Genomic DNA, 22387 nt, shown 5'->3' with positions numbered 1-22387 from the left:
GAAGAGTAGCCTCCACTCGCCACAACTAGAGGAAGCCTGTGCACAGCAACAAAGACCCAACGTAGCCAAAAATAAATAAATAAAATGAATAAATTTATTTAAAAAAAAAAAAAAAGAAAGTGGGGGCTTAGACCGCGGTCTCATGAGGAAAGGGCTGGAAGCACATACATCAGATCGCTCACAGGCCTGGCTGTCAGGTGAGACTGGGCGTTTTGTTTTGTTTGACTTGTTTGTGTTTCCTGTACTTTATGCGAGAAACAGTTGATTATACAATTAAAATAATATTCAGAGGAAAAAACAGAACCATAGGGACTGCAAGCTGTCTTTAAAGGGAAGCAGTTGTCAGAAGAGGAGCCCATCCACTGAGCATGGGGATGGAAGGGGGCGTGGGTATTCCTCTGGGTCTGAGACTCAGACAGGGGAGCCCTGGCTGCCCCAGGGGCCCAGGGGGTGACAGCCCAGAGCCCTCAGGGACAGACACAGGTGACATTTTCGGCCTCGACATGCCCTACTATTTCCTGTACCCTACCAAGAGGCACCAGGCAGGGGAAGTCAGTGCAGTACACGGGCAGTACCACTTCTCTCACTGGCTCTTCTCAGCTCCAAGTCTTCAGACCGTCAGCTCAGAGAGGACCCTGGGCCCTCAGGACTCAAGCCAGCCCCCCACCCCCTCCCCAGACTCCCCCTGCCCGGACCACCTAGGCTTCTGTCCCCCCACCCCACCCCCACTAGGCTCAGCCACACCACCACACCAGCCTTTGCTGAGGCAGCCCTTTGAGGAAAGCTGGGCTTAGTGGGTCCACAGCCCTGGCCCTGCCAGTGTCATTAATCCCCCAAAGAAAGTCAAACATTAGCCTGGGAAAGAGCTTATGCCTTATATAAGCTCCCCTGGGGAAGGTACAAATACAGCTTGTTGGAGCCGGGCTGCCAAAACACAGAGCTGCCGGACCCTGGGTCAGAGCAAGGGTTTCAGCCCCATCAACCACCGACCCCGCCAGAGGGAGGAGCCAGGCCCAGCTACCAGGTGAGGAGGGACCCCTGGGAAGCCCCCAAGGCCGGGCCTTGCTTCCGCACTGCAACTGGCCAAGTCCCTTACGCCCTCTGGGATCTGCTTGGCCCCTTTCTGCTGCCCTGCTATGGTGCACCCAGCCCCAGGGGATCCCCAAAACCAGGAGGCGCCGGGCTTGGGGAGACCTTCCCAGCAGGCAACCTGAGCTCCGCCAGTCCTTTGTGTCTGCTCAAGGCAACCAGGGGCCCCTCCCACTTACTCCTGACATCCATCCTGTAGGGACAACGTCCAAGACGGGGCCCCTTGGTCCCAGCGGCCTGGCCTGCACTGCCCCATGCCTGCAGTGCGTGTGACCAGCCTGACTGAACACATACTCACACCCACAAGTCCCCACACGCACACAGCGACACACCCATGCTCACACAGCTGTGCCCTTCCACTCCAGCCTAAATGTGCACATCCCAGCAGACACTGCCGTGAACACACACCACACCTGTGACCCCATGTCTGCACGCGCAGTTGGGTACATCCTCGTCCACACGCAAATCTGTGGGTACACACAGCTGAGCCCCACATCCTCACACGCTTCTACATACACAGGCTTACACATACACCGGGGCACACCCTCCCCCTTGTGCTTCCACACCCATCCACCTGCCCGCCCTCACCCCCGTGCACACATCCCTCTCCCCGGCCTGGTGCCCCATCCACCCGTAGCTCTGGCTCGTCTTGTCCGGTGCCATGACCTTCGCCGAGCTCGTTGACCGCGTGGCCAGCAAAGGGCCCTTCCAGTTCCTGCACACAGTCCTGCTCGGCCTCCCGATCCTGAGCATGGCCAACCACAACCTGCTGCAGATCTTCACGGCGGCCACCCCCGCCCACCACTGTCGCCCGCCACCCAACGCCTCCACAGGGCCCTGGGTGCTCCCCATGGGCCTGAATGAGAAGCCTGAGCCGTGCCTCCGTTTTGTACATCCACCCAACGCCAGCCTGCCCAATGACACCCAGGGGGCCACCGAGCCCTGCCTGGATGGCTGGACCTACGACGTCAGCACCAGGGACTCCATTGTGACTGAGGTATGCCCAGAGGCCAGCCCTCTCCCTCCGATTACAGCAGGAGCCCCACACTCATGGACAGGGGAGCATGAGACCCAGGGACAGGGCACTGGGCAGGCAGAGAGGAAGGACCTGGGTGCAGAGACACACCAACCTAAAGGTTCCGTCTCTTCACTTTCAGAGTGCAAACAGTCCTTTCTATGCCAGGCGCAGTGCCAACCTCTGGGGATACAAAAATGCACTGTCCCTGTTCCCACGGGGTCCACCGCCTAGCAGGGGTAACAGTAATTAACGAGAGGACCACACAAAGAAATGTCAAATTACAACTTCAAAGTACTTAAGGTTGTGACCTTAGACTACTGCCTACCCCTGGGCTGGGGGCAGGGGCCAGGGGAAGCTTCCTTAAAGAAGTGACCTTGGGCAGAGATAAGGGAGTCCAGCAAGATTTAGCCAGGCAATGGGGAAAAGGAGGAAAATTCCATCTTGTGCAAAGGTCTCAAGGTGGGACAGTGTGTGGAGGAGGGGATGGACAGAGGTGAGGGTTGGAACATGCCTGAGCAGACCCAGAAAACATCTCATCCTCTCCTGCCGTCACTTATGTGTTCATCTCCCATTCATTCACATCCTCATTTATTCACTGATTCTTTTTTTTTTTTTTTTTTTTTTTTTTTGGTTCCCGGGCCTCTCACTGCTGTGGCCTCTCCCGTTGCAGAGCACAGACTCCAGACGCACAGGCTCAGCGGCCATGGCTCACGGGCCCAGCCGCTCCGCAGCATGTGGGATCCTCCCGGACCGGGGCACGAACCAGCGTCCCCTGCATCGGCAGGCGGACTCTCAACCACTGCGCCACCAGGGAAGCCCCTATTCACTGATTCTTTTACCCACCATCTCCAGGAGTTACAGAGTTAAATCAGGCTCTCGAATGACCTGGAGACCATGGTCAGATGAAGAAAGCGAAACGGGAATTGGCATTTATTGAGGATCCACAAATGGTCAGGCACGTCTTGGCCTCTGGCAGACATTGTCTCCCACACTTTGATTCCCACAATGATATTCTGTTGAAGGTGATTTTATCTCCTTTTTCATTCAAAAAAAAACTAAGACTGAGAGGAGGGAAGTGAAGGTCCAGTGGCAGTACAAAAGAGTGGGGGGACCACGGGATTCTAGGGAGGCTTCCTGGAGGGGGTGACATCTGAGCAGTGAGCAGAGGCCAGTGTTTTCATTCTCCCTTCGGGGACCATGAGCCCCTCGAGGGCAGGATCTTGCTTTGCCACATTAGAAGAGATGCATTTCAAAGTCTTTACCTGGTGCCAGTCCTGTGCTGGGCACACTATGAGCGTGGGCTCCTGGAATCCCTGGAGATGGCATCTCAGTGAGGGAAGTATTGTTAGTACCTTCAGATTAGGAAACTGAGGCTCAGCCTGGTTCAATGACTTTCCCAGGATCACATATGATTCGGACCTGGCAGAGAGACGATTTGAATCCAGGACTATCTATGTTCAGAATCTACGATTGCTATTCATTTGTCTAGTGAATATTTATTTCTGTATAAAGCACTGACTGCGCGCAAGGCACTGTCCTAAGCGCTTTATACATATTAACCCTTTTAACCTTCCTGACACCATTATAAGATAGTATGATAGGGCTTCCCTGGTGGCGCAGTGGTTGGGAGTCTGCCTGCCGATGCAGGGGACACGGGTTCGTGCCCCGGTCCCAGAGGATCCCACATGCCGCGGAGCGGCTGGGCCCGTGAGCCATGGACACTGAGTCTGCGCGTCCGGAGCCTGTGCGCCGCAACGGGAGAGGCCGCAACAGTGAGAGGCCCGCGTACGGCAAAAAAAAAAAAAAAAGATAGTATGATAAGCCCATTGTTGTGATGGGGAAACTGAAGCACACAGAGAATGAGGAGATTGTTCAAGCTCTCGCCACTAGTAAGAGGCAGATTCGGGATCTGAACACAGGCACCTGCCCCAGAGCCGCGCTCCTAACCATCACATCTGCTGCCTCTCATAGCTCCGGATACTTCATCCCTGTCCTATGCACTTTTTCTCCCCAGCACCCAGCCAAGTGCCTGAAATACATCCAGCATCCAACATTTATTGACAGCTACACTCATAGTACTGAGGACACAGACTCAAAGAACTCATGAGCCCTGCCTGTCCTCCAGGTGTTCACCTGTAGTGAGGAAAGTCACCAGCAGCATGGTGGGGTATGCAGGCTTCCCAGGGCAGGGGCTTTCAGCTGCTTTGCTATATCCCCAGCAGCTGGAACAGTGCCTGGCACAGAGGAGGCGCTCTGTGAAATAAATATTTGTGTAATGAATGGATACGAGCTTTATAAACTCAGGGTGCTCGGGGAGCCCAGAGGAGGGGCATGGAATCTGCCTGGAGGGGGAACCCAGGGGGGCTCACTGGAGTCAGCAAAGCCTGAGCTGAGTATGAAGGAGGGGTCAGGGTTAAGGCGGGGGCTGATGCGGGCAAGTGCAGCCCAGGCGAAAGGAACAGAGTGCCTGGAGTCACATGCACAGTCACAGGAGCATAAAGAGAGCAAAGCAGTAAGGACTGCAAGAGACTCAGGAGGGCTGGAGAGGCGGGCAGCGGGCTGCGGAGGCCAGGGACATAGGGAGGAAGCGGGCCAGCAGGAGGGCCTGCCGTGGATGCCGGGGCGAAGGGCTCTGTCTCGAAGGCGACAGGGAGCCGTTGCATGGTGTTATGCAGGAGTGTGGCGTGCTCAGATCACCTTCTAAGGATCTGCACTCTGTGATCTCGGGTGGCCTCGGCCCACAGCAGCAGCTTGAAGCAGGATTTCGATCCCCAGCCAGAGATTGAAGTCAGGCCGCAGCAGTGAGAGCGCTGAATCCTAGTCACTAGACCAGTGGCCAGTGACAAGGCCCTGGCCCTTCGGCTTTGTAGAAATGAATTCCCACAAAGACAGAAAGTGGTGAAACAAGTAAAGTATTTATTAGGAGGTAAAAGGGTACATGTGGATAGACACACGGCCCAACTCAGAGCGGGAGTTGCACCCTTGTGGTAGTTTTTTTTTTTTTTTTGCGGTACGCGGGCCTCTCACTGTTGTGGCCTCTCCCGTTGCGGAGCACAGGCTCCGGACGCGCAGGCTCAGCGGCCATGGCTCACGGGCCCAGCCGCTCTGCAGCATGTGGGATCCTCCCGGACCGGGGCACGAACCCGCATCCCCTGCATCGGCAGACGGACTCTCAACCGCTGCGCCACCAGGGAAGCCCCCTTGTGGTAGTTTGAATCACTTATATGGGGCATTTCTTCAGGGTTTCCTTTGGCCACTCATCTCACTTTGCCTGGTTCTGAGTCCATATTTTGTTTATCTCAGGGTCCTCCCACGTGTGCGCGCGCATCTCTTAGCCAAGATGGATTCGAGCAAAGAGGCCTGTGGGTAGGTTGAGGTCACTTACTATGGAGCGGCGCCCCCTCCGTTGTTGACCTTCAAGGAGCCTTTCTGAGCATGTATAGTTGGGAAGGTCTCCTTGGCTTCAAGAATGAGGCCTATGCAGTCTTTTATCTCTTATCTGGACAGGGCTCAGCTCTCCTCCCTCCTGCTACTCTGGCGTATCTGTCCACAGGGGACGAACTCCGGCTGCTCAGCCTGGGGCCCATCTATCTCCTGCCCCAACTGCAGGGCGGAGAGTAGCTTGCAGAGCATTTTGGTCCAGCAGCTGCGAGACCAGTTAGCAGGTTGCCACAGGGACTCAGGACCAAGATGACAGATGGCAGGGGCAGTCGGAGTAAATACCAGAGAGGTTTGGGGGTCAGAATCTCTGGGACTCGGGAACCAAATGGATGTAGGGGTGAGGAACAGGGCAGGGGTGGGGGCGTGGAAATGCCCCAATATCTGTAACTAAGTTTCCAGGTGTGTGGGCAACTTGCTGTACGTCTGGTCCCTGGAAGACAGAGAGAAGGGGTAAAGCCACCATCCGTGTCCTCAAGAATACAGAACCTAGACGAGGAAACAAAAATCCTACAGGAAGCAACGAAATAATAACCATCGCTACCCTTACCGTGTGCTAACCCCTTGCCAGACGGCTCTAATCAGTTTGCTCGTATGAACTCATTTAATCCTCACAACAACTCTCTGAGGTTAGTACCTATATTATGTCCTTTTTGCAGATGAGGAAACCAAGGTACAGGTTACTGGCCCAAGGCACCACATCTTATAAATGCTGGAGCTGGGAGCCAAACCCAGGCAGCAGGGCTCCAGAGCCACCTGCCCCCACTTCCCCACCCTGTGCTCCTGGGGACTGCATCCCCCGACCACTGCACCCTGGGCTAGGTTCTGGGAAGCGCTCAGTTAATGCTGAATGAAGGCCATATGCCCTCAGAGCCCGGCAGGAGGGACTCAGACAGTGCTGACTGCTGGGAAGTGTCTTCCCCTCCAAGGTGCACCTTGAGCTCCAGGGAGCCTGGCCAAGAGCAGAGCTTGCAGGTTTCTTTTTTTAGCTGCGTTGGGTCTTCATTGCTGCGCGTGGGCTTTCTCTGGTTGCCGCGATCAGGGGCTACTCTTCGTTGCGGTGTGCAGACTTCTCATTGCGGTGGCTTCTCTTGTTGCAGAGCACAGGCTCTAGGTGCGTGGGCTTCAGTACTTGTGGCACATGGGCTCAGTAGTTGTGGCTCGCGGGCTCTGGAGTGCAGGCTCAGTAGTTGTGGTGCACGGACTTAGTTGCTCCGTGGCCTGTGGGATCTTCCCGAACCAAGGCTCGAACCTGTGTCCCCTGCATTGGCAGGCGGATTCTTAACCACTGCGCCACCAGGGAGGCCCAGCTTGCAGGTCTTGTACCCCGTCAAGCATCAGCTCACATCTGTACCCGCTGAGCACCCAGTCACCATTCCAGCTGTTAGGACCATGTGAATCTGCATCCCAAATACGCAGGGTTTCACCAGGCCTCGGGGTCTGCCCCCTTCTCCAGGTCAGGTCCTGGTCAGGCCCAGGCTCCCTGAGGACTCTCAGCCATGAGAACCCCTGATCAGGGTCCTCACCCAGTCAGGGAAATGTCAGTGGCCAGACCCAGCCAGGTGCTCTTAGCAGCACAGCAAGGTCAAACCCCCTCTGTCTGTGGTTCAAGCCGTGGCAAATCCATGCTCCATCACTTGGGGTGGGGTGGGGTTCCGGTCCCTCACGGGGTGGAGGTAAGACGGTGGCTGGCTTACCTAGGGGTGTGTCTCTGACGTGGAGGCAGGGACCTGGGTGTGCCAGCCCTGAAGGGAAGGGTGGTAATAAGGAAGACAGCACCTGGCAACCAACTCAGTCCAGGTGACCCTGGTTAGTAGGCAAGGAGCCATCTGCCAGGTGGACAGCGTGGCACCATGAGCCAGGGCCAAGCAGCAGAGTTCACATTCTGACTCTGCCGTTTACTAGGGATGTTACAACCCCAGAAGTCTCAGTTTCCTCATCTGTAAAATGGGGTAAGAGAACAAATGTGACCATTAAAAGAGATAATGCAAGGCCAGCATTAGCACAGGGCCTGGCACCTACAAGGTGTTCAACTAATGTTTGCTGCCACTGTTGCTGTTGTGGTGGTCATGATTAATAGAGATGTCCTGAGAAGTAGGGGGTTAGTCCCCCCAGAAGAGTAGGGGGACTCCCGGTAAAAGGAGAATCAGCTGTCGCAGCTCTTCCCAGCTCACCCTGGCGGCAGGGCTTTGTCTCACTCCACCCCGCAACCCAGCACAGGGCAGCACGCAGGGCCCAGCTCCACCCCCCGACAGCCGGGGACCGGTGAGTCATCTCCCTCCCCACCTCGGTCCCCTCATCTGCAGAATGGGATAATAAGGACCTTCCCTGCGGAGGAGGCGAGGGTGGGAGGGCTGAGCTGGGTCCAGCCAGCAGCACGGGGGAGTTCCCTCCCCCTTCTGATCCCATAAGCTTTGCTGGCACAGGTGACCACACATTCCTTTCTCTGGGTTCAGCAGAGACAAGGTAGGAATTTTTCAGAAGGAGCTTTACCAGGACGTTAAGAGGAAACAAAGGCCTTTCTTTTAAGTCTGGAAAGTGTGAGGAGTGAGGACTGTGGACTCTGGATTCCCTGGAGAGGAGCCCACAGCTTCCACACCACAGAGTACAGCCCTGTGGGGGCCCAGCTCAGTCTGGGGGCTCCGGAAACCCAACCCTGCAGCCCTCGAAGGCCCGGGCCTGGCCTTGGATGAGCAGGCCCTCCCTCTGAGGCCCCTGTGAGTACTCTCTGGGCCTTGGGCCTTCCCGTCCTGTCTCCAGGGCCACAGAAATCCTGTCTCCCCACACAGGTCCCTGGAGGCCCCAAGTCAGCCGCTGGAGAAACAGAGATCCCACTCAGTGGTCCTCCCAAAAGTGGGTCTCCACCCTGGAAGTTTCCCCTGCCGAGTGTCTGGTCTTCCTCCACGCTCACCCCCAAATCCCCAGGCTGCGCACCTCCCAGACCATCTGTCCACCTCTTGTCTCCAGCTGAGCTCCTGCATCACCCCTACTTGCTCACCCTGGCCCCTGCCCTGGGCGCCCGTCCTATCATCTCCCCTTTCCTAGCCTCCAATCTGACTCTTGCGTAATGACCAGGGGGCCCCAGCTCAGCCACGTGTCTGGGCCAGCCTGACCCCGCGCCGTGGCAGCCCTCACCTAGGAAGCTGTAATCGCAGGCAAGAGGGGCCCGGGGCCATCCCCTGGGCTCTCCAGGGTCAAGGTGAACATCTGCCGTGTGCAGGGCCCTGGGCTGGTGCTTTGCTTTCCTTCTTTCACGACCCTGCGAATCTTCTTTTATGGCCACTGTGAACGTTGCCCCTTTTTACAGAGGAATACACTGGGGTCAGATCCAGAAGGTGGCTCTCTCAGCCATGATGGTGAAATCAAGTTTTTGTAGGAAGAAGGATGGGGGTCCTGACTCCAGAATCCACGCCCCTTCTACTGCATCGCACGTCCCTGTGAGCACAGGCCTTACAATGACATGTGACAATGATAATAAAACACTATCACATAGAGTGCCGACTGTTTGCCAGGTGTAGTGCTGGGTGCTCTTCATTCCTTATTTTATTTACAATCTTGAGAAGCAGGTATTAGTATTACCCCCATTCTACAGATAAAGAGACTGAGCCCCAGAGAGGTTAAGTAACTGGCCCAGGAACTCACAGCTACTAAGTGGCAGAGCTGGAGACGCATGCCTTTTTGAGTCTTCTCAGGTACCTGGCTCTCTGGCCGTTGCGCCCCAGCCTTGGTTCCATCAGAGGTCCAAGAGTAGACAGAGGCAGAGCAATTCTCCCCAAGTTCTAAACTGGAGCTAAAAGGCCCCAAATCTAGGGAAGTTTGTTCCCCTTGTCCTTGCTCTGGAGGGAGTATGGACCATGTGTGGGGTCCCCTGGCAGAGTCAGCCTACACACACACCACACACACACACACACACACGGAGCAGGGTCCCCATCCTTGATCACACGTGGCTCGCCCTGACCGTTTACGTCACGCCTTCTTCTTTGCCGTCTGAGGGGCCTCCTGGCCTATGATTTTGCTCCGCTCCAGCTCCTGAGCCTGTCCCTCACCCTTTGGGCCTGACATCAGATCAGCCCCCTTGGCTCTGGCCTTGGCTGCCTCCTTGACCATGACTCCAGCCCATCCTGTGCTTATGTCTTATAGTGACGCATGGCTACAGCTCCCATGGACTGAGCCTTCCCTCCGGCAGCTCAGGACTCAGAGCGCTAGTTGGGTGTCCAGAAGACCTGAGTTTGAGTCTCTGCCTTGAAATGAACCAAAGCTGTGCTTGGGCAAGTTATTTACCCTCTGAGTCTCGGGTTCTTGTTCTGTAAAATGGAGATAATAATAGTACCTGGGCTTCCCTGGTGGCGCAGTGGTTGAGAGTCTGCCTGCCGATGCAGGGGACGCGGGTTCGTGCCCCGGTCTGGGAAGATCCCACATGCCGCGGAGCGGCTGGGCCCGTGAGCCATGGCCGCTGAGCCTGCACGTCCGGAGCCTGTGCTCCGCAACGGGAGAGGCCACAACAGTGAGAGACCCGCGCACTGCAAAAAAATAAAAATAAATAAAATAAAATAATAGTACCCACTTCATAGGATTATTATGGCATCATTTGCAAAGCTTGCTCCGGAGCAGAGTAAGCCCTCTCTTTCTCCCCCACCACCTTCCTGGTATATCATCACTCAGGAAGACACCGCAGTGGGCTTCCTGTTCTTGCCTTCCTGAATCCAGCTCCCTAAGGAGTAAACATTCCAAGAAAGGAAAAAGAAGGCCAAGAACATTGGAGGGGATATTGGGAGCAAGAACTCTATGTGGAGCCGCCAAAAGCCGATAGACAAGAGGTCAGCCCAGGCCATGCCATGGGCTAGATAGAAGCTGAGTGACCGGTTCCCTCCAGTCAGCTGGTTACCTCTTCCTCTCTGGGCCTCATCGGTAAGCTATGTATAGCAACCCCATTAATGATTCATTGGACAAACATTTAACATTTACTGTGCACCACCTACTCTGCTAGCTGCTGGGGTTAAAGCGTCAAATGAGATGTCTCCGCCCTCGGTGTGGTTACGGAATGCAGGAGAGATAGACAAGCACATAGGCAGGTAGCGTGCTATGTAATCTGTGTCCTCTTCGAGGTAAGAACGGGATGCTGAGTGTGGAAGGAGAAATGAGGAATTGCACTGGGAGTCTGGATGTGCTTTTCAGCCACTTATCCATTTCACGAATATTTACTGACTACCTGCTTGTACCAGGCAGCCAGAAAAGATGCTTCTGGCACCAGAGTAAGTGATCTTGACGTGTCTTTTGAAGGACTGACAACCTTGCTAGAGTAGGGGAAGATATCAAGTACAAAAGCAAAGAGGAACACAATAGCCTGAAGCTTCTGTAGGATCACTAGTGAAAACCTGATTACAACCACGGACCCCACGTGGCCAGGCCTACGCATGGAGTCAGGGTCAAAGGAAACATAAATCACTCTCTCAACACCTTGAAGAATGGAGACTTCAGCTACGGGTTTTCTTAACACAGAAAGCATGCCAAAATCCCTCAAAATATCTTCCCTTCCCCCCCAAAATTCCAGGATGCCTTTAAAAATCTCTCCAGGGCTTCCCTGGTGGCGCAGTGGTTGAGAGTCCGCCTGCCGATGCAGGGGACGCGGGTTCGTGACCGGTCCGGGGAGGTCCCACATGCTGCGGAGCGGCTGGACCCGTGAGCCATGGCCGCTGAGCCTGCGCGTCCGGAGCCTGTGCTCCGCAACGGGAGAGGCCACAACAGTGAGAGGCCCGTGTACCGCAAAAAAAAAAATCTCTCCAGTTCTCTCTATATCTGGTCCCATGCTCTTGTGTTCCCAGTCCCCCTCCGAGGTCATTCGGGGACCGAGACACACAGCAGCTCCGCCATCTTCAACACGTGGCTTCCAGAGTTGCTCTAGTTACCACCATTCCTAACCAACAGGAAGGGAGAAAGCACGCAAGTCCAGGCCAGGGATTCCCTCTTACTCAAATGAAGCGGAAGCAGCATCCACTTCTTCCACTCACACGTCACTGTCAAGAATTACACGGCCCCGTCTCGCTCCCGGATGGCCTGTCCCTTTACACCGCATGCTACACAGTACAGAATGTCTCTCTAGACACCCGCTGGCCTACTCCTTTCACACCACCTCCCTTCCTCCTCTACGCCTTTCCCTCCCCCATCCCCACACATGTACCATGCAGGCTCCCTTTCCAGCCAGAAGAGCCCTGGGTTTGCTGGCCGCTCTGGGCCACTGTGAGCAAGCTGGAGGACCTGGAGACTTCACCCTCGCCCAATCCCCCTCGCTTCCCGGGAGGAAAGCAGAAAGAGCTCCCTGGGATGTGTGGTCCTTTGCCCGCACTGTTTTGCTTCCAAAACATTCTCATCAGGCATTTCCAGTGAATGAGCTTCTTCACTTCATTACACAAGTAATTCAGGACAACTGGACAAAGGGTGCGTGCTGGAGATTAGCGGGAGATTAGACCAGACAGGTGGGCAGGGGCCAGAGCCTGAGGGCTTCATAAATCTGTGTTAACAGAGCTTTCTCTTTACCCAGAGGGCAAGAGGAAGCCAGGGGGTGCCTTAGGCAAGGCAGCAAGCTGACGTGAGAGGTGCTTCAGAAAAGCCACTCAGGTTACCAGGGAAAGAAAGGAAGGACTGAGGTCGAAGGTTGGGAGACCTGTCAGAAGACTGTTGCCGATAATACTCTCTGGGCTCAATTTCCTCAACTGTAAAATGAGGATGACAGCAGCTCTACATCGTAAGGTTGCTATGATGACTGAAAAAATTAAGGCATGGAAAGTGCTGACTTAGAACAGTGCCTGGTGCAGAGTAAGCCCTCAATATATATTGGCTGTTATTCTTTTTTTTAATTTATTTTATGGACGTATAGCAGATTTACAATGTTGTGTTAATTTCGGCTATACAGCAAAGTGACTCAGTTACCCATATATACACTCTTCATATTTTTTTCCATTATGGTTTATCACAGCATATTGAATATAGTTCCCTGTGCTATACAGTAGGACCTTGTTTTTTTATCCATGCTATATATACTAGCTTGCATCTGCTAATCCCAAACTCTCAATCCATCCCTCCCCTGCTCCCCTCCTGCTTGGCAACCACAAGTCTGTTCTCTATGTCTGTGAGTCTGTTTCTGTTTCGTAGATAAGTTCATTTGTGTCATATTTTAGATCCCACATATAAGTGATATCATATGATATTTTGTCTTTCTCTTTCTGACTTACTTCACTTAGTATGATAATCTCTAGGTCCATCCGTGTTGCTGCAAATGGCATTGTTTCATTCTTTTTTATGGCTGAGTAGTATTCCACTGTATATATGTACCACATTTTCTTTATCCATTCATCCATCAATGGACATTTAGGTTGTTTCCATGTCTTGGCTATTGTAAACAGTGCTGCTATGAACATAGGGGTGCATGTATCTTTTTTAATTATAGTTTTGTCCAGATATATGCCCAGGAATGGGATTGTTGGATCATATGGGAACTCTATTTTTAGTTTTTTGAGGACCCTTCATACTGTTTTCTATAGTGACTGCACGAATTCACATTCCCACCAACAGTGTAGGAGGGTTCCCATTTCTCCACACCCTTTCCAGCATTTGTTATTTGTAGACTTTTTAATGATGGCCATTCTGACCGATGTGGGGTGATACCTCATTGTAGTTTTGGTTTGCATTTCTCTAATAATTTGCGACATCGAGCATCTTTTCATATGCCTGTTGGCCATCCGTATTTCTTCTTTGGAGAAACGTCTCTTTAGGTCTCTGCCCATTTTTCGATTGGGTTGTTTGTTTTTTGGTTTTGAGTTGCATGAGCTGTTTGTAAATTTTGGAAATTAAGCCCTTATCGGTCTCATCATTTGCAAATATTTTCTCCCAGTCCATAGGTTATCTTTTCATTTTGTTTATGGTTTCCTTTGCTGTGCAAAAGCCTGTAAGTTTCATTAGGTCCCATTGCTTTCATTTCTACTGTATATTGGCTGTTATTCTTAATTCAAGTATAAGAGGATGAGGCCTGCACTAAGATAGCAGTAATGGAGATAGAAGAATCCAGATTCGAGAAATATTAAAGGACTTCCCTGGCGGTCCAGTGGTTAAGACTCCACGCTTCCACTGCAGGGGCCATGGGTTCGATCCCTGGTTGGGGAAGTAAGATCCCACATGCCGCTAGCGGCGGCCAGAGAAAAAAGAAGTATTTAAAAAGTTAGAAACTGGAGGATGAAGCGATTGTAACATGGGAGAGGAAGGAGTCCAAAAAGGGCTGCCAGTCACTGTGCTTCAGACCTTACAGGGAGAGGGTGGCAAGTCTCGCTGACTCTGAGATGCCCAAAAGACACCCTCCAGGTGGAGATTTCAAGTAGGCTGCTGAGTCGATGGGTCTCAAGGCCAGAAGAAAGAGAGGGGTTTGGAGTTTTCACCATGAAATAGTCATTGAAGCCACAGGAGCAGGTGGCATTTCCTGGGGAAAGTGAATAAAAAGAGAAAGATCCACGAAGAGGCCTGGGGAACTTTTAAGGGATAGAGAGAAAGAAGGCCGCAGAGGGAGGGAAAGGAGGAAGACCGGAGGAGGCAGAGGTCAGCGGGGTCACGGGCTGCCGAAGGGAAGTCAGGTCAGGAAACAGAAGGTTCCATTGGGTTTGGGGAGCAGAGTTTCAGTGGAGGGTGGGGGCAGCCTCGGGAAATGAGTGGGACACGAGGACGGGGTGACAGCCAGGATGGCTCCTTGTTCAAGAGATCTGGCTTTGAAGGGAAGAGAGAAATGAAGCAAATGTGGAAGGGAAAGAGGCTTTAAGTGGAGAGACTGGAACATAAGCAAATGACGATGCAGAGCAGTCAGGAGACAGACGGAAGGTGTGGGATGGAGGGAGGTGGCAGCGGGAGTGGCCCCTGGAGGAGAGAGGGGCAAGCAGAGGGACCAGCCTTGCACAAGTGAAGTTGGGGAGCAGACACACAGGTAACCGCAGGACGCAGGTGAGCCTGGAGGAGCTTGAAGACAGACCTGACTGTGACAGCTGAGCAGACCTCACAAACCATATGGCAGGCCACATGTGCCGAAGGGATGTTGTCATTGCAGAACCACAGGGCCAGCCTGAAGGGGGAAGCAGCACCGGGAGCAGGGGCCAGGCTCAGGGAAGCCAAGCACCGGCGCTGGGGGAGGGAGCGCACACATGGGGGCGCAGGCTGAGCACAGCTGAGAGGCTGGGCTGGGCTGAGCCGGGTGGCCGGGTGGCTCTCCCTCTCTCCTGCGCAGTGGGACCTGGTGTGCAGCTCCAACAAACTGAAGGAGATGGCCCAGTCTATCTTCATGGCGGGCATACTGATTGGGGGGCTCGTGCTGGGAGACCTGTCTGACAGGTGAGACGCGGGGGCCTCGCCAGGGGAGGCACAACCCATGGAGACCTCTCGCCCCTCTCCATTACACCCATGCACCCCCAAAGAGGCCAAGAGCTGGGGTAGGGGGGAGAGATGGTCCTTGCTGTGTGGCCAGCCCCTTTCGGGGCCACAGCCTTCTCCCTGCCCCAAAACCCCTACAGCTTGAGTCTTCCAGCCTCCCCAGACCTGGGGAAACGGCCTCAGGGTTTTCAGACCCAGTAGTGGCTGCATGGCCGTGGAGGTGGGTGGATGAACGGCTTGGAGAGGAGACGTCCTTTGACCCCTGCTCAGGTAGCTAAGCTGGGGGTGGAGGAGATCACTCATTAACTCAAACGTCTAACTTGTCAACAAAAAAAAGCAATTACCAGCAAGGCTCTGTCTGGGGAGGGAGTTACACGCCCTGCCTGGCCCTTTGGGAGGTGGAGGGTCCAGCCCTTTGCCCCGCAGAGTCACTGCCCTTGGCCGACTCACAGCAGCTAACGACCCTCTTCTTGTTCGAGCTGCAGATTTGGCCGCAAGCCCATCCTGACCTGCAGCTACCTGCTGCTGGCAGCCAGCGGCTCAGGCGCAGCCTTCAGCCCCACCCTCCCCATCTACACCGTCTTCCGCTTCCTGTGCGGCTGCGGCATCTCAGGCATCACCCTGAGCACCACGATCCTGAGTGAGCCACCGGGGGAAGGGACGGGGACCAGGAGTTTGGGGAGCACCAGCCTGAAGCCAAGGGCGTGGCTCAGCCCCAGGCACCAGGCGACCTTGGTCAGGCAAGGCGCTGCCCCTCTCAGGACCCCAGAGGCCCCCCCTGAACGTAACAACAAGCAGAGCAGCAGCAGCTCCCCCGGGCCTGGCATCTGCCGGTACATGAGCTCGTTCAGCCCATACGCACAAGTAGGTCAAACAAGGGACGTCACCCGCCACTGGAGAGGCAGTCAAGGCTGCAGGCTTGGGAGTCAGTCAAACCTACGTTTGAGTCCTACCTTCTTGACCCTCAGTCACCGCATCTCTAAAATGGGGGCGATGAAACCTTAGGATCAGGGTCAGCTCAAGTAGCCAACGGAGGGGCAGGAGCTGGTGCCCCTTCTCAGGAGGTGCCCACCACCCAGGAGGGTCTTCATCTGGTCCTTGGGTTCCTCCTGCAGGTGTCGAGTGGGTGTCCACCCGGATGCGGGCCATCAAGTCGATTTCACTCGGTTACTTCTACACCAGTGGCCAGTTCATTCTGCCTGGCCTGGCCTACGCCATCCCCCAGTGGCGCTGGCTCCAGTTAACCGTGTCCATTCCCTTCTTCGCCTTCTTCCTGTTGTCCTGGTATGTGACCCTCTTTTCTTCAGCCCCCTCCTTAGAGCCACCGGGATCAAACAGGAGGAGCCCATGCCTGACCAGGCTGGCTGACTCTGTCTGTCCCGAGACACCCCATCCCAGAGTCAGGAAGGGCGTTCCAGGGAGGAAGAACCACACACCGAGGCATGCGGGGAGGGAGCGCTCGGCTGGGGGGCCGGTGAGGGGGTTAGGGTCCGGCTGTGAAGAGCACAGAAAGCCAGAGAGGCCTCGGTTTCACGTGGAGGGACAGAGGACGCCCCTGAAGGTGCCCGGGGTGCTGAGGGGCCTGACCAAACTTCCGTTCGTGACATAATCACACAGAAGGACACACCCAAGTGGGTGGGGACCAGAGACAAAGGGGAGTGACCACGTGGGCAAGAGGAGCCTGGGAGATGAGTCTGAGGGGCATTTTGAAGGCGAAATCCTCAGAGTGTGAGGACTTCTGGATTTGAGGTATAAAGAAAAGGAAAGCTCCAACCTGAGAACCTGGGAGAATCAAGGGGTCTGGGGCAGAGACCCCGAGTAAGGACATGTGGAAGACAGGAAACCCATCTGTAGGTGGTAGTTGATAGCTGGGCCCAAAGAACAGGAAGTAATGAACAAGCCCAGGAGCAGAAATGAAGTCCTGGAGGATCCTTTATCCGGCACTTACTACGTGCAAGGCCCTGTTCTGGGCACCAACCCACATTATACCAACACTCACGGCATCTCTGTGTGAAGGGGACATTAGTATTCCCATTTTACAGATGAGGAAACCGAGGATGAGAGGGGTGAAGCAATCCTCCAAGGTTACACAAAAAGACGCAGGACTGGAATGGGGCCTCCATTTGAAAATGAGAATAAGCTCCCAAGGGGACGGGCAATCTTGCAGTGAGAGAGATGGTCCGAGAGTCCAGAGTGGAGTTCGGCATGTCCACAGCCTAGGATGGGAGCCGAGAGGTGGGAGGCAAAATAAGGGCAGATGGACAGCAGGTCCCTTCACTGGGTGACTTGGGGCAAGCCTCACCCACTCTGAGCCTCAAGATTTTTCTAGGCAAGATGGAGATGCCGATGCCTGTCTCCCAGAGTTACACGTGCCTGGTCCACAGGAAGGCTCACTGATTGGAAGCCACTGTTGTCATTATTCTCAGGGAGAGGAGGATGGAATCCAGGCCCTGGCTATGGGATTTGGGAGGAAGTCACCCATCATCTTGGTAGGCGCAGGCTGAGAAGACTGTCAGGGCAGAAATAAGACCACGAGGCCAGAGGGCAGGTAGCAATGGGCCCAGGAAGCTGCCACTACCAGCAGGATCAAAGGTCTGAGGCCAGGTGACCCGTGTCCACTCCCCTGAGGGTCTCACTGGAGCCAGGTCCTGGGTGCCTGTGGGGTCCACAGCCGGAACGGACCCCACCTGGGACCAGACTTTTCCAAGCATCCGTCCTTTCTCCCCACGCCTCTGCCTCCTCCATTTCCCTTCAATTTGTGACCCTCAGGGTTTGCTCAGGGGTGAACCAATCCCAAAAGCACAGCCCAAGGGTGGGGGAGAGTGAGGTTGGCCACACGCTTGCCAACCCCAAGGCCCCATGTTGCGCTTGCAAACCGTCCCCCGACCCAGCAGAGTTGGCCTTTTGCAGGGAGAATCAAAGCGTCCTCGGACCCCTTCCCTAGACCACAGCCCTAAACTTAGCCCCCTTCCTAAGCGGCCCTGGGACTGCAGCCCTGCCCCCGCTTCACCCAGGACCTGGAATTGGGCCCAAGGACGGCTGGGGACATGGACGTGTAGGACCCTCCAGCTGTCCAGCCTCGAGCATGCCAACCCTTCCCCAGGCCCCACCTGCCTTGGCCTCAGGCCCGAGGCTCCTAGCTAAGAACAACACCCAAGGATAACACGCTGCCCGGGGGTCGGGGGCAGGGGAACAGCTCTTCTGGAAAGGGAAGAAGAGATCTCTGGAATTTGTGCCGGCTGCAGGCAGCCCAGGTGCAGAGCTTGACCAAGTGTAAATTCCATGAAACCTGCAGTAAGGCGGCTCGGGTTTCTGGTCCTCCTAGCCTGCGGCCCTGGCTCTTGATCCTTTTCCAGCCTCTCAGAAGAAGGTGGGGGTGGGGGTTTGGGAGCCGCTGTGACTCGGTTCTGGCCCCCAGGTGGCTGCCAGAGTCCATACGCTGGATGATCCTGTCTGGAAGGTCCTCCAAGGCCCTGAAGACATTCCGGCAGGTGGCGGCCTTCAATGGCAAGAAGGAGGAAGGAGAAGCACTCAGCCTGGAGGTAGAGACCCAGAGGGATTGTGGCCTGGGGCACGAACCTGGGCTCTGTTCTTGGACTGTCCCCTCCTCTTGCCTCTGTTTCCCCTGCTCACAAGCCTACATCTGGTGCCCTAAGCAAGCTCTTCCAAAGGCACCAGGCCTGCACCTCCCTCCCTTCTCCCTCTGCCCACCAGCTGGTCGCTAATGGACCCCTCCCCTTCCTCTGCCCCAAGGAGATCAAACTCAACCTGCAGAAGGAGATCACCTTGGCCAAGGCCAAACACAGCATAGCTGACCTGTTCCGGACACCCATCCTGCGCCGTGTGACCTTCTGTCTTTCCCTGGCCTGGTAACCCACCACCCCTCCCTGCCCACACCCTAGCACCCCTGCCAAGCAGGGGTCATGAACAAGGCCTCTGGCAGGCTCACCTAAGGGCAAGGCCTAAAATACCTGCAAGAAGAGTCAAGGGATCCCCTCCTCAGGGCTGCCCCAGTCCAGCCCCAACCCCAGAAATCTCTGGCATCCCTGCCCCACACCCAGGTCCAGCCATAAGGGTCTGCTTCCTCCTGGGGTCACACCCACAGGGCAAATGCTCCAAACACCTTCACCAGCTCACATCCCTACCATGTGAGCTGTGCCTCTCTGTCCCTGCCCCCCACTGGTTCCGCTCTGCCCTCTAGGACCCCACAGAGCAAGCCTGGCTCTCAGGGCTTCAAGATTTAACGACAGAAATTGTGATTCTTCTAAGTCTTCTCTTTTGCCCGACATCCCACATCTCCTTCAAAGTCCCTTCCGTGACCTGGTTCTGATGCCCTTCTCATCCTGGCCACCCCCACGTGAAAAGGATTCAGTATATCCAGCAACTCTTCAAAAGGGATCCCACAATTCTGAGAGGGGGAGGGGAGGCATCTGACCCATTTGTGCAGCCCTGGGGACTTTCACCTCCCCCATCTGAATGTTAAACCATTACCCAACAAAGAGAGATTGTTTACTGCCTCCTTTGGTCTCCAAGAGTCCCTCCAGGACCGATATTCTCTGGAGTCAATTATATGACACTTTGTCACCATACCCTAGACCATGTCCATGTCAGACATAACCAATCAATCCCAGCACTCTCTCACTGAGCCCAGACACAATCTCAGAGGCCTCAAAACACCACTGAAGCAGCCCCTATGGATCTGTTGCAGTTGGGACAAGAAATGAAACTATTCATCATCCTGGTGACCCAATGAGCAGTATGGGGAGAGGCCCCCGCCTGGCTGTGGGTCCTAATCACTCACTCTCTGACCCTCAGGTTTTCCACCGGTTTTGCCTACTATAGTTTGGCTATGGGTGTGGAGGAATTTGGCGTCAACCTCTATGTTCTCCAGCTCATCTTTGGTGGGGTCGATGTCCCAGCCAAGTTCATCACTATGGTCTCCATAAGCTATCTGGGCCGGCACACCACGGAGGCCGTCGTTCTGCTCCTGGCAGGAGGATGCATCCTGTCTCTCATCTTTGTGCCTTCGGGTGAGAAGCTGGGTCGACCCCCAGAACCCTCCGAAAGAGGCTGACCCGTGAGACCAATGTGTCTGTGGGCCTCACGGGCTGGGAAGCAGGGTTCCAGGGACGCCAGATCTGCTGAGTCTGCCTCTAATTCACTGTGTTACCTTGAGCAGCTCCCTGTACTCCCTGGGGCTCAGGTTTCTCGTCTAGAAAATAACACAGGTGGGCTGGATGACATCAAAGATCCCTTTCAGATCTGACTCAGGGCAAAGCATGGTGGTGTCTACACAGTGAGAGGAATTGCTCGGGATTTGGGTGTTGCCCGGGTGACATCGCTGCAGAAGACAAGCTTGGATGGGGAAACCTCAGAGCCCAGTGCTCAAGGAACACCCCACAACCTCCTCCACCATGACCTTGGAAAAGCCACTTTTACTTTATATAGATGTTTGTGTGTTGATACACCTATATCCTTCCAAAGGGACTGGAGATATTTTTGGACAAAAACAGATACAACAAATTATGAGAATAGGGAATCAGAGCCAGGGAAAAACCCAAATGCAGCAGGACACAAGCCTGCAAACCACTGGGAATAGCAGAGGGGCTACTACTCAGCTTTAAGTTTGGATGTGAGCTGCCCGGCAGCCAAAGCAAAGAGGGAGACAAGGTCTCTGAGGAGTGAGAACACGCAGGGGCTCCTGAGCCCCCAAGTCTACTGCCTTTTCTTTCCTGTGCAGACTTGTTGACCCTGAGGACAGTACTGGCTGTGTTTGGGAAGGGATGCTTGTCCAGCTCCTTCAGCTGCCTCTTCCTCTACACGAGCGAGCTATACCCCACTGTCATCAGGTAGGTGCTGGGCCTGGAAGCGGCCCAGCCAAAGGATACAGGGGCAGGTGGGATTGTGGCCCCTGTCCAGGGGTCCCAGAGCTGTTTTTTGAGAACCCGCACAGAGGCTGCCAATCTCTGCTCTGAACTCTCCCAGGCAAACAGGTATGGGCATAAATAACCTGTGGACCCGCGTGGGAAGCATGACGGCCCCACTGGTGAAAATCACCGGGGAGCTGAAGCCCTTCATCCCCAATGTCATCTTTGGGACCATCGCCCTCCTGGGAGGCAGTGCAGCCCTCTTCCTGCCTGAGACGCTCAATCGGCCCTTGCCAGAGACTGTTGAAGACTTAGAAAACTGGTCAGTCCCCTGTTTCTGGCCCCACCAGTCCTCCTCCTTGGGGAAGCCCAGGGCTTTTCCTGAGCTCTCTTTCCCTAGGTCCGTGCAGGCAAAGGAGCCAAAGCAGGAGCCAGAAGCGGAAAACGCATCCCAGAGGATCCCTCTGCAGCCTTGTGAACTGGGCCTGGGCCCCAACTGAAGGCAACAGACCCTCCTTTCCCTGCCCTCCAGAGACTAATCCCAGCCAGGTCCTTGCCTGTCTCTGGGCTCCACAGGCATCTTGGGGAGGGTCCTGGGTGCAACTATGCTTCTAGGACACAGTCCTCTGAGAGCTTGGTGGAGTTATCTCCACCACCACCGGGGCTCCCCAACCCAGCCCTGGCCAGTTCAAAAGTTTGGCCACAGGCCTTTGCACACCCCACCTTGCCCTCACCCTCCCTGCAGCCCAGGCCCTGCCATTCTTCTGTCCAGCCCTTCCCCACTGACCACTTCCCCCATTGTTCCCACTCCCTTCCCCTTCTTGCTCCCACCCCTTTCTTCAATGGGAGGTTTCAATAAACAGCAGTGAAGAACTCAAGCCATGCTGCTCAGGAACAGGGGTGGGAAAGGGGGCAGGGCCTGGTATGGACGTGTGAGCATGTGCATCTGCCCATCCACACTGGCATGTACATACAGGTATGGGCACACAGGTACATGCAAGGTGGGCTGATGTGAACACATGTGTCCAGTGCGAGCACACTGACGTGTGTATACGCCAAGCCTGTATTGGTTGACTTGGACTGCTATAACAACATGCCACAGATAGAATCACTTAAACAATTTCTTCCTCACAGTTCGGGAGTCTGAGAAGTCCAAGATCAAGGTGCTGGCAGACTCAGTTCCTGGTGGGGGCCCCATTCCTGGCTTGCAGATGGTCAGATACCTTCTCACTGTGTCTCACGTGGCGGAAGAGAGATGAATCGAGCTTTCTGGTTTCTCTTCTTTTTTTTTTTTTTTTTGCGGTAAGTGGGCCTCTCACTGTTGTGGCCTCTCCCGTTGCGGAGCACAGGCTCCGGACGCGCAGGCTCAGTGGCCACGGCTCACAGGCCCAGCCACTCCACGGCATGTGGGATCTTCCCGGACTGGGGCACGAACCCGTGTCCCCTGCATCGGCAGGTGGACTCTCAACCACTGCACCACCAGGGAAGCCCTCTCTTCTTTTAAGGGCACTAATCCCATCATGAGAGCCCCACCCTCATGACCTCATCTAACTCTAATTACCTCCCAAAGGCC

At 54.9% G+C, this 22387-nt stretch overlaps 1 protein-coding gene across 2 annotated transcripts; it reads left to right on the top strand.

Annotated features, from left to right (window-relative positions):
• The first annotated feature begins 908 nt into the window (after window positions 1-908).
• SLC22A8 (solute carrier family 22 member 8) lies at window positions 909-21690 on the top strand. 2 transcript variants are annotated; one of them, XM_027090341.1, is made up of 11 exons: window positions 909-1024; window positions 1727-2086; window positions 14805-14908; window positions 15433-15587; window positions 16063-16231; window positions 18366-18489; window positions 18701-18816; window positions 19763-19977; window positions 20688-20796; window positions 20933-21136; window positions 21215-21690. In XM_027090341.1, the coding sequence occupies exons 2-11, from the start codon at window positions 1751-1753 to the stop codon at window positions 21312-21314; spliced, it is 1632 nt and encodes a 543-aa protein (XP_026946142.1). In that variant the 5' UTR covers window positions 909-1024; window positions 1727-1750; the 3' UTR covers window positions 21315-21690. The 2 variants fall into 2 exon arrangements, with proteins under 2 accessions (XP_026946142.1, XP_026946143.1); XM_027090342.1 differs by having other exon boundaries at window positions 912-1024; window positions 1999-2086.
• Window positions 21691-22387: the final 697 nt, after the last annotated feature.

This window comes from Aethalodelphis obliquidens, unplaced genomic scaffold (assembly GCF_003676395.1).
Source record: "Aethalodelphis obliquidens isolate GAN/ISIS:26980383/991018 unplaced genomic scaffold, ASM367639v1 scaffold69, whole genome shotgun sequence".
Classification (NCBI taxonomy): Eukaryota; Metazoa; Chordata; class Mammalia; order Artiodactyla; family Delphinidae; genus Aethalodelphis; species Aethalodelphis obliquidens.
Note: the sequence above shows the minus strand (reverse complement) of the source record. Positions and strands in the feature narration are given on the sequence as shown.

Bases quoted from the DNA above. Each gene is read 5' to 3' on its own strand.
- SLC22A8 (XM_027090341.1), top strand. From the start codon at position 1,751: ATGACCTTCGCCGAGCTCGTTGACCGCGTGGCCAGCAAAGGGCCCTTC. The intron at 15,588-16,062 runs GTGAGCCACCGG...TTCCTCCTGCAG, and splicing joins CCTGAGCACCACGATCCTGA to GTGTCGAGTGGGTGTCCACC. The intron at 19,978-20,687 runs GTGAGAAGCTGG...TTTCCTGTGCAG, and splicing joins TCTCATCTTTGTGCCTTCGG to ACTTGTTGACCCTGAGGACA.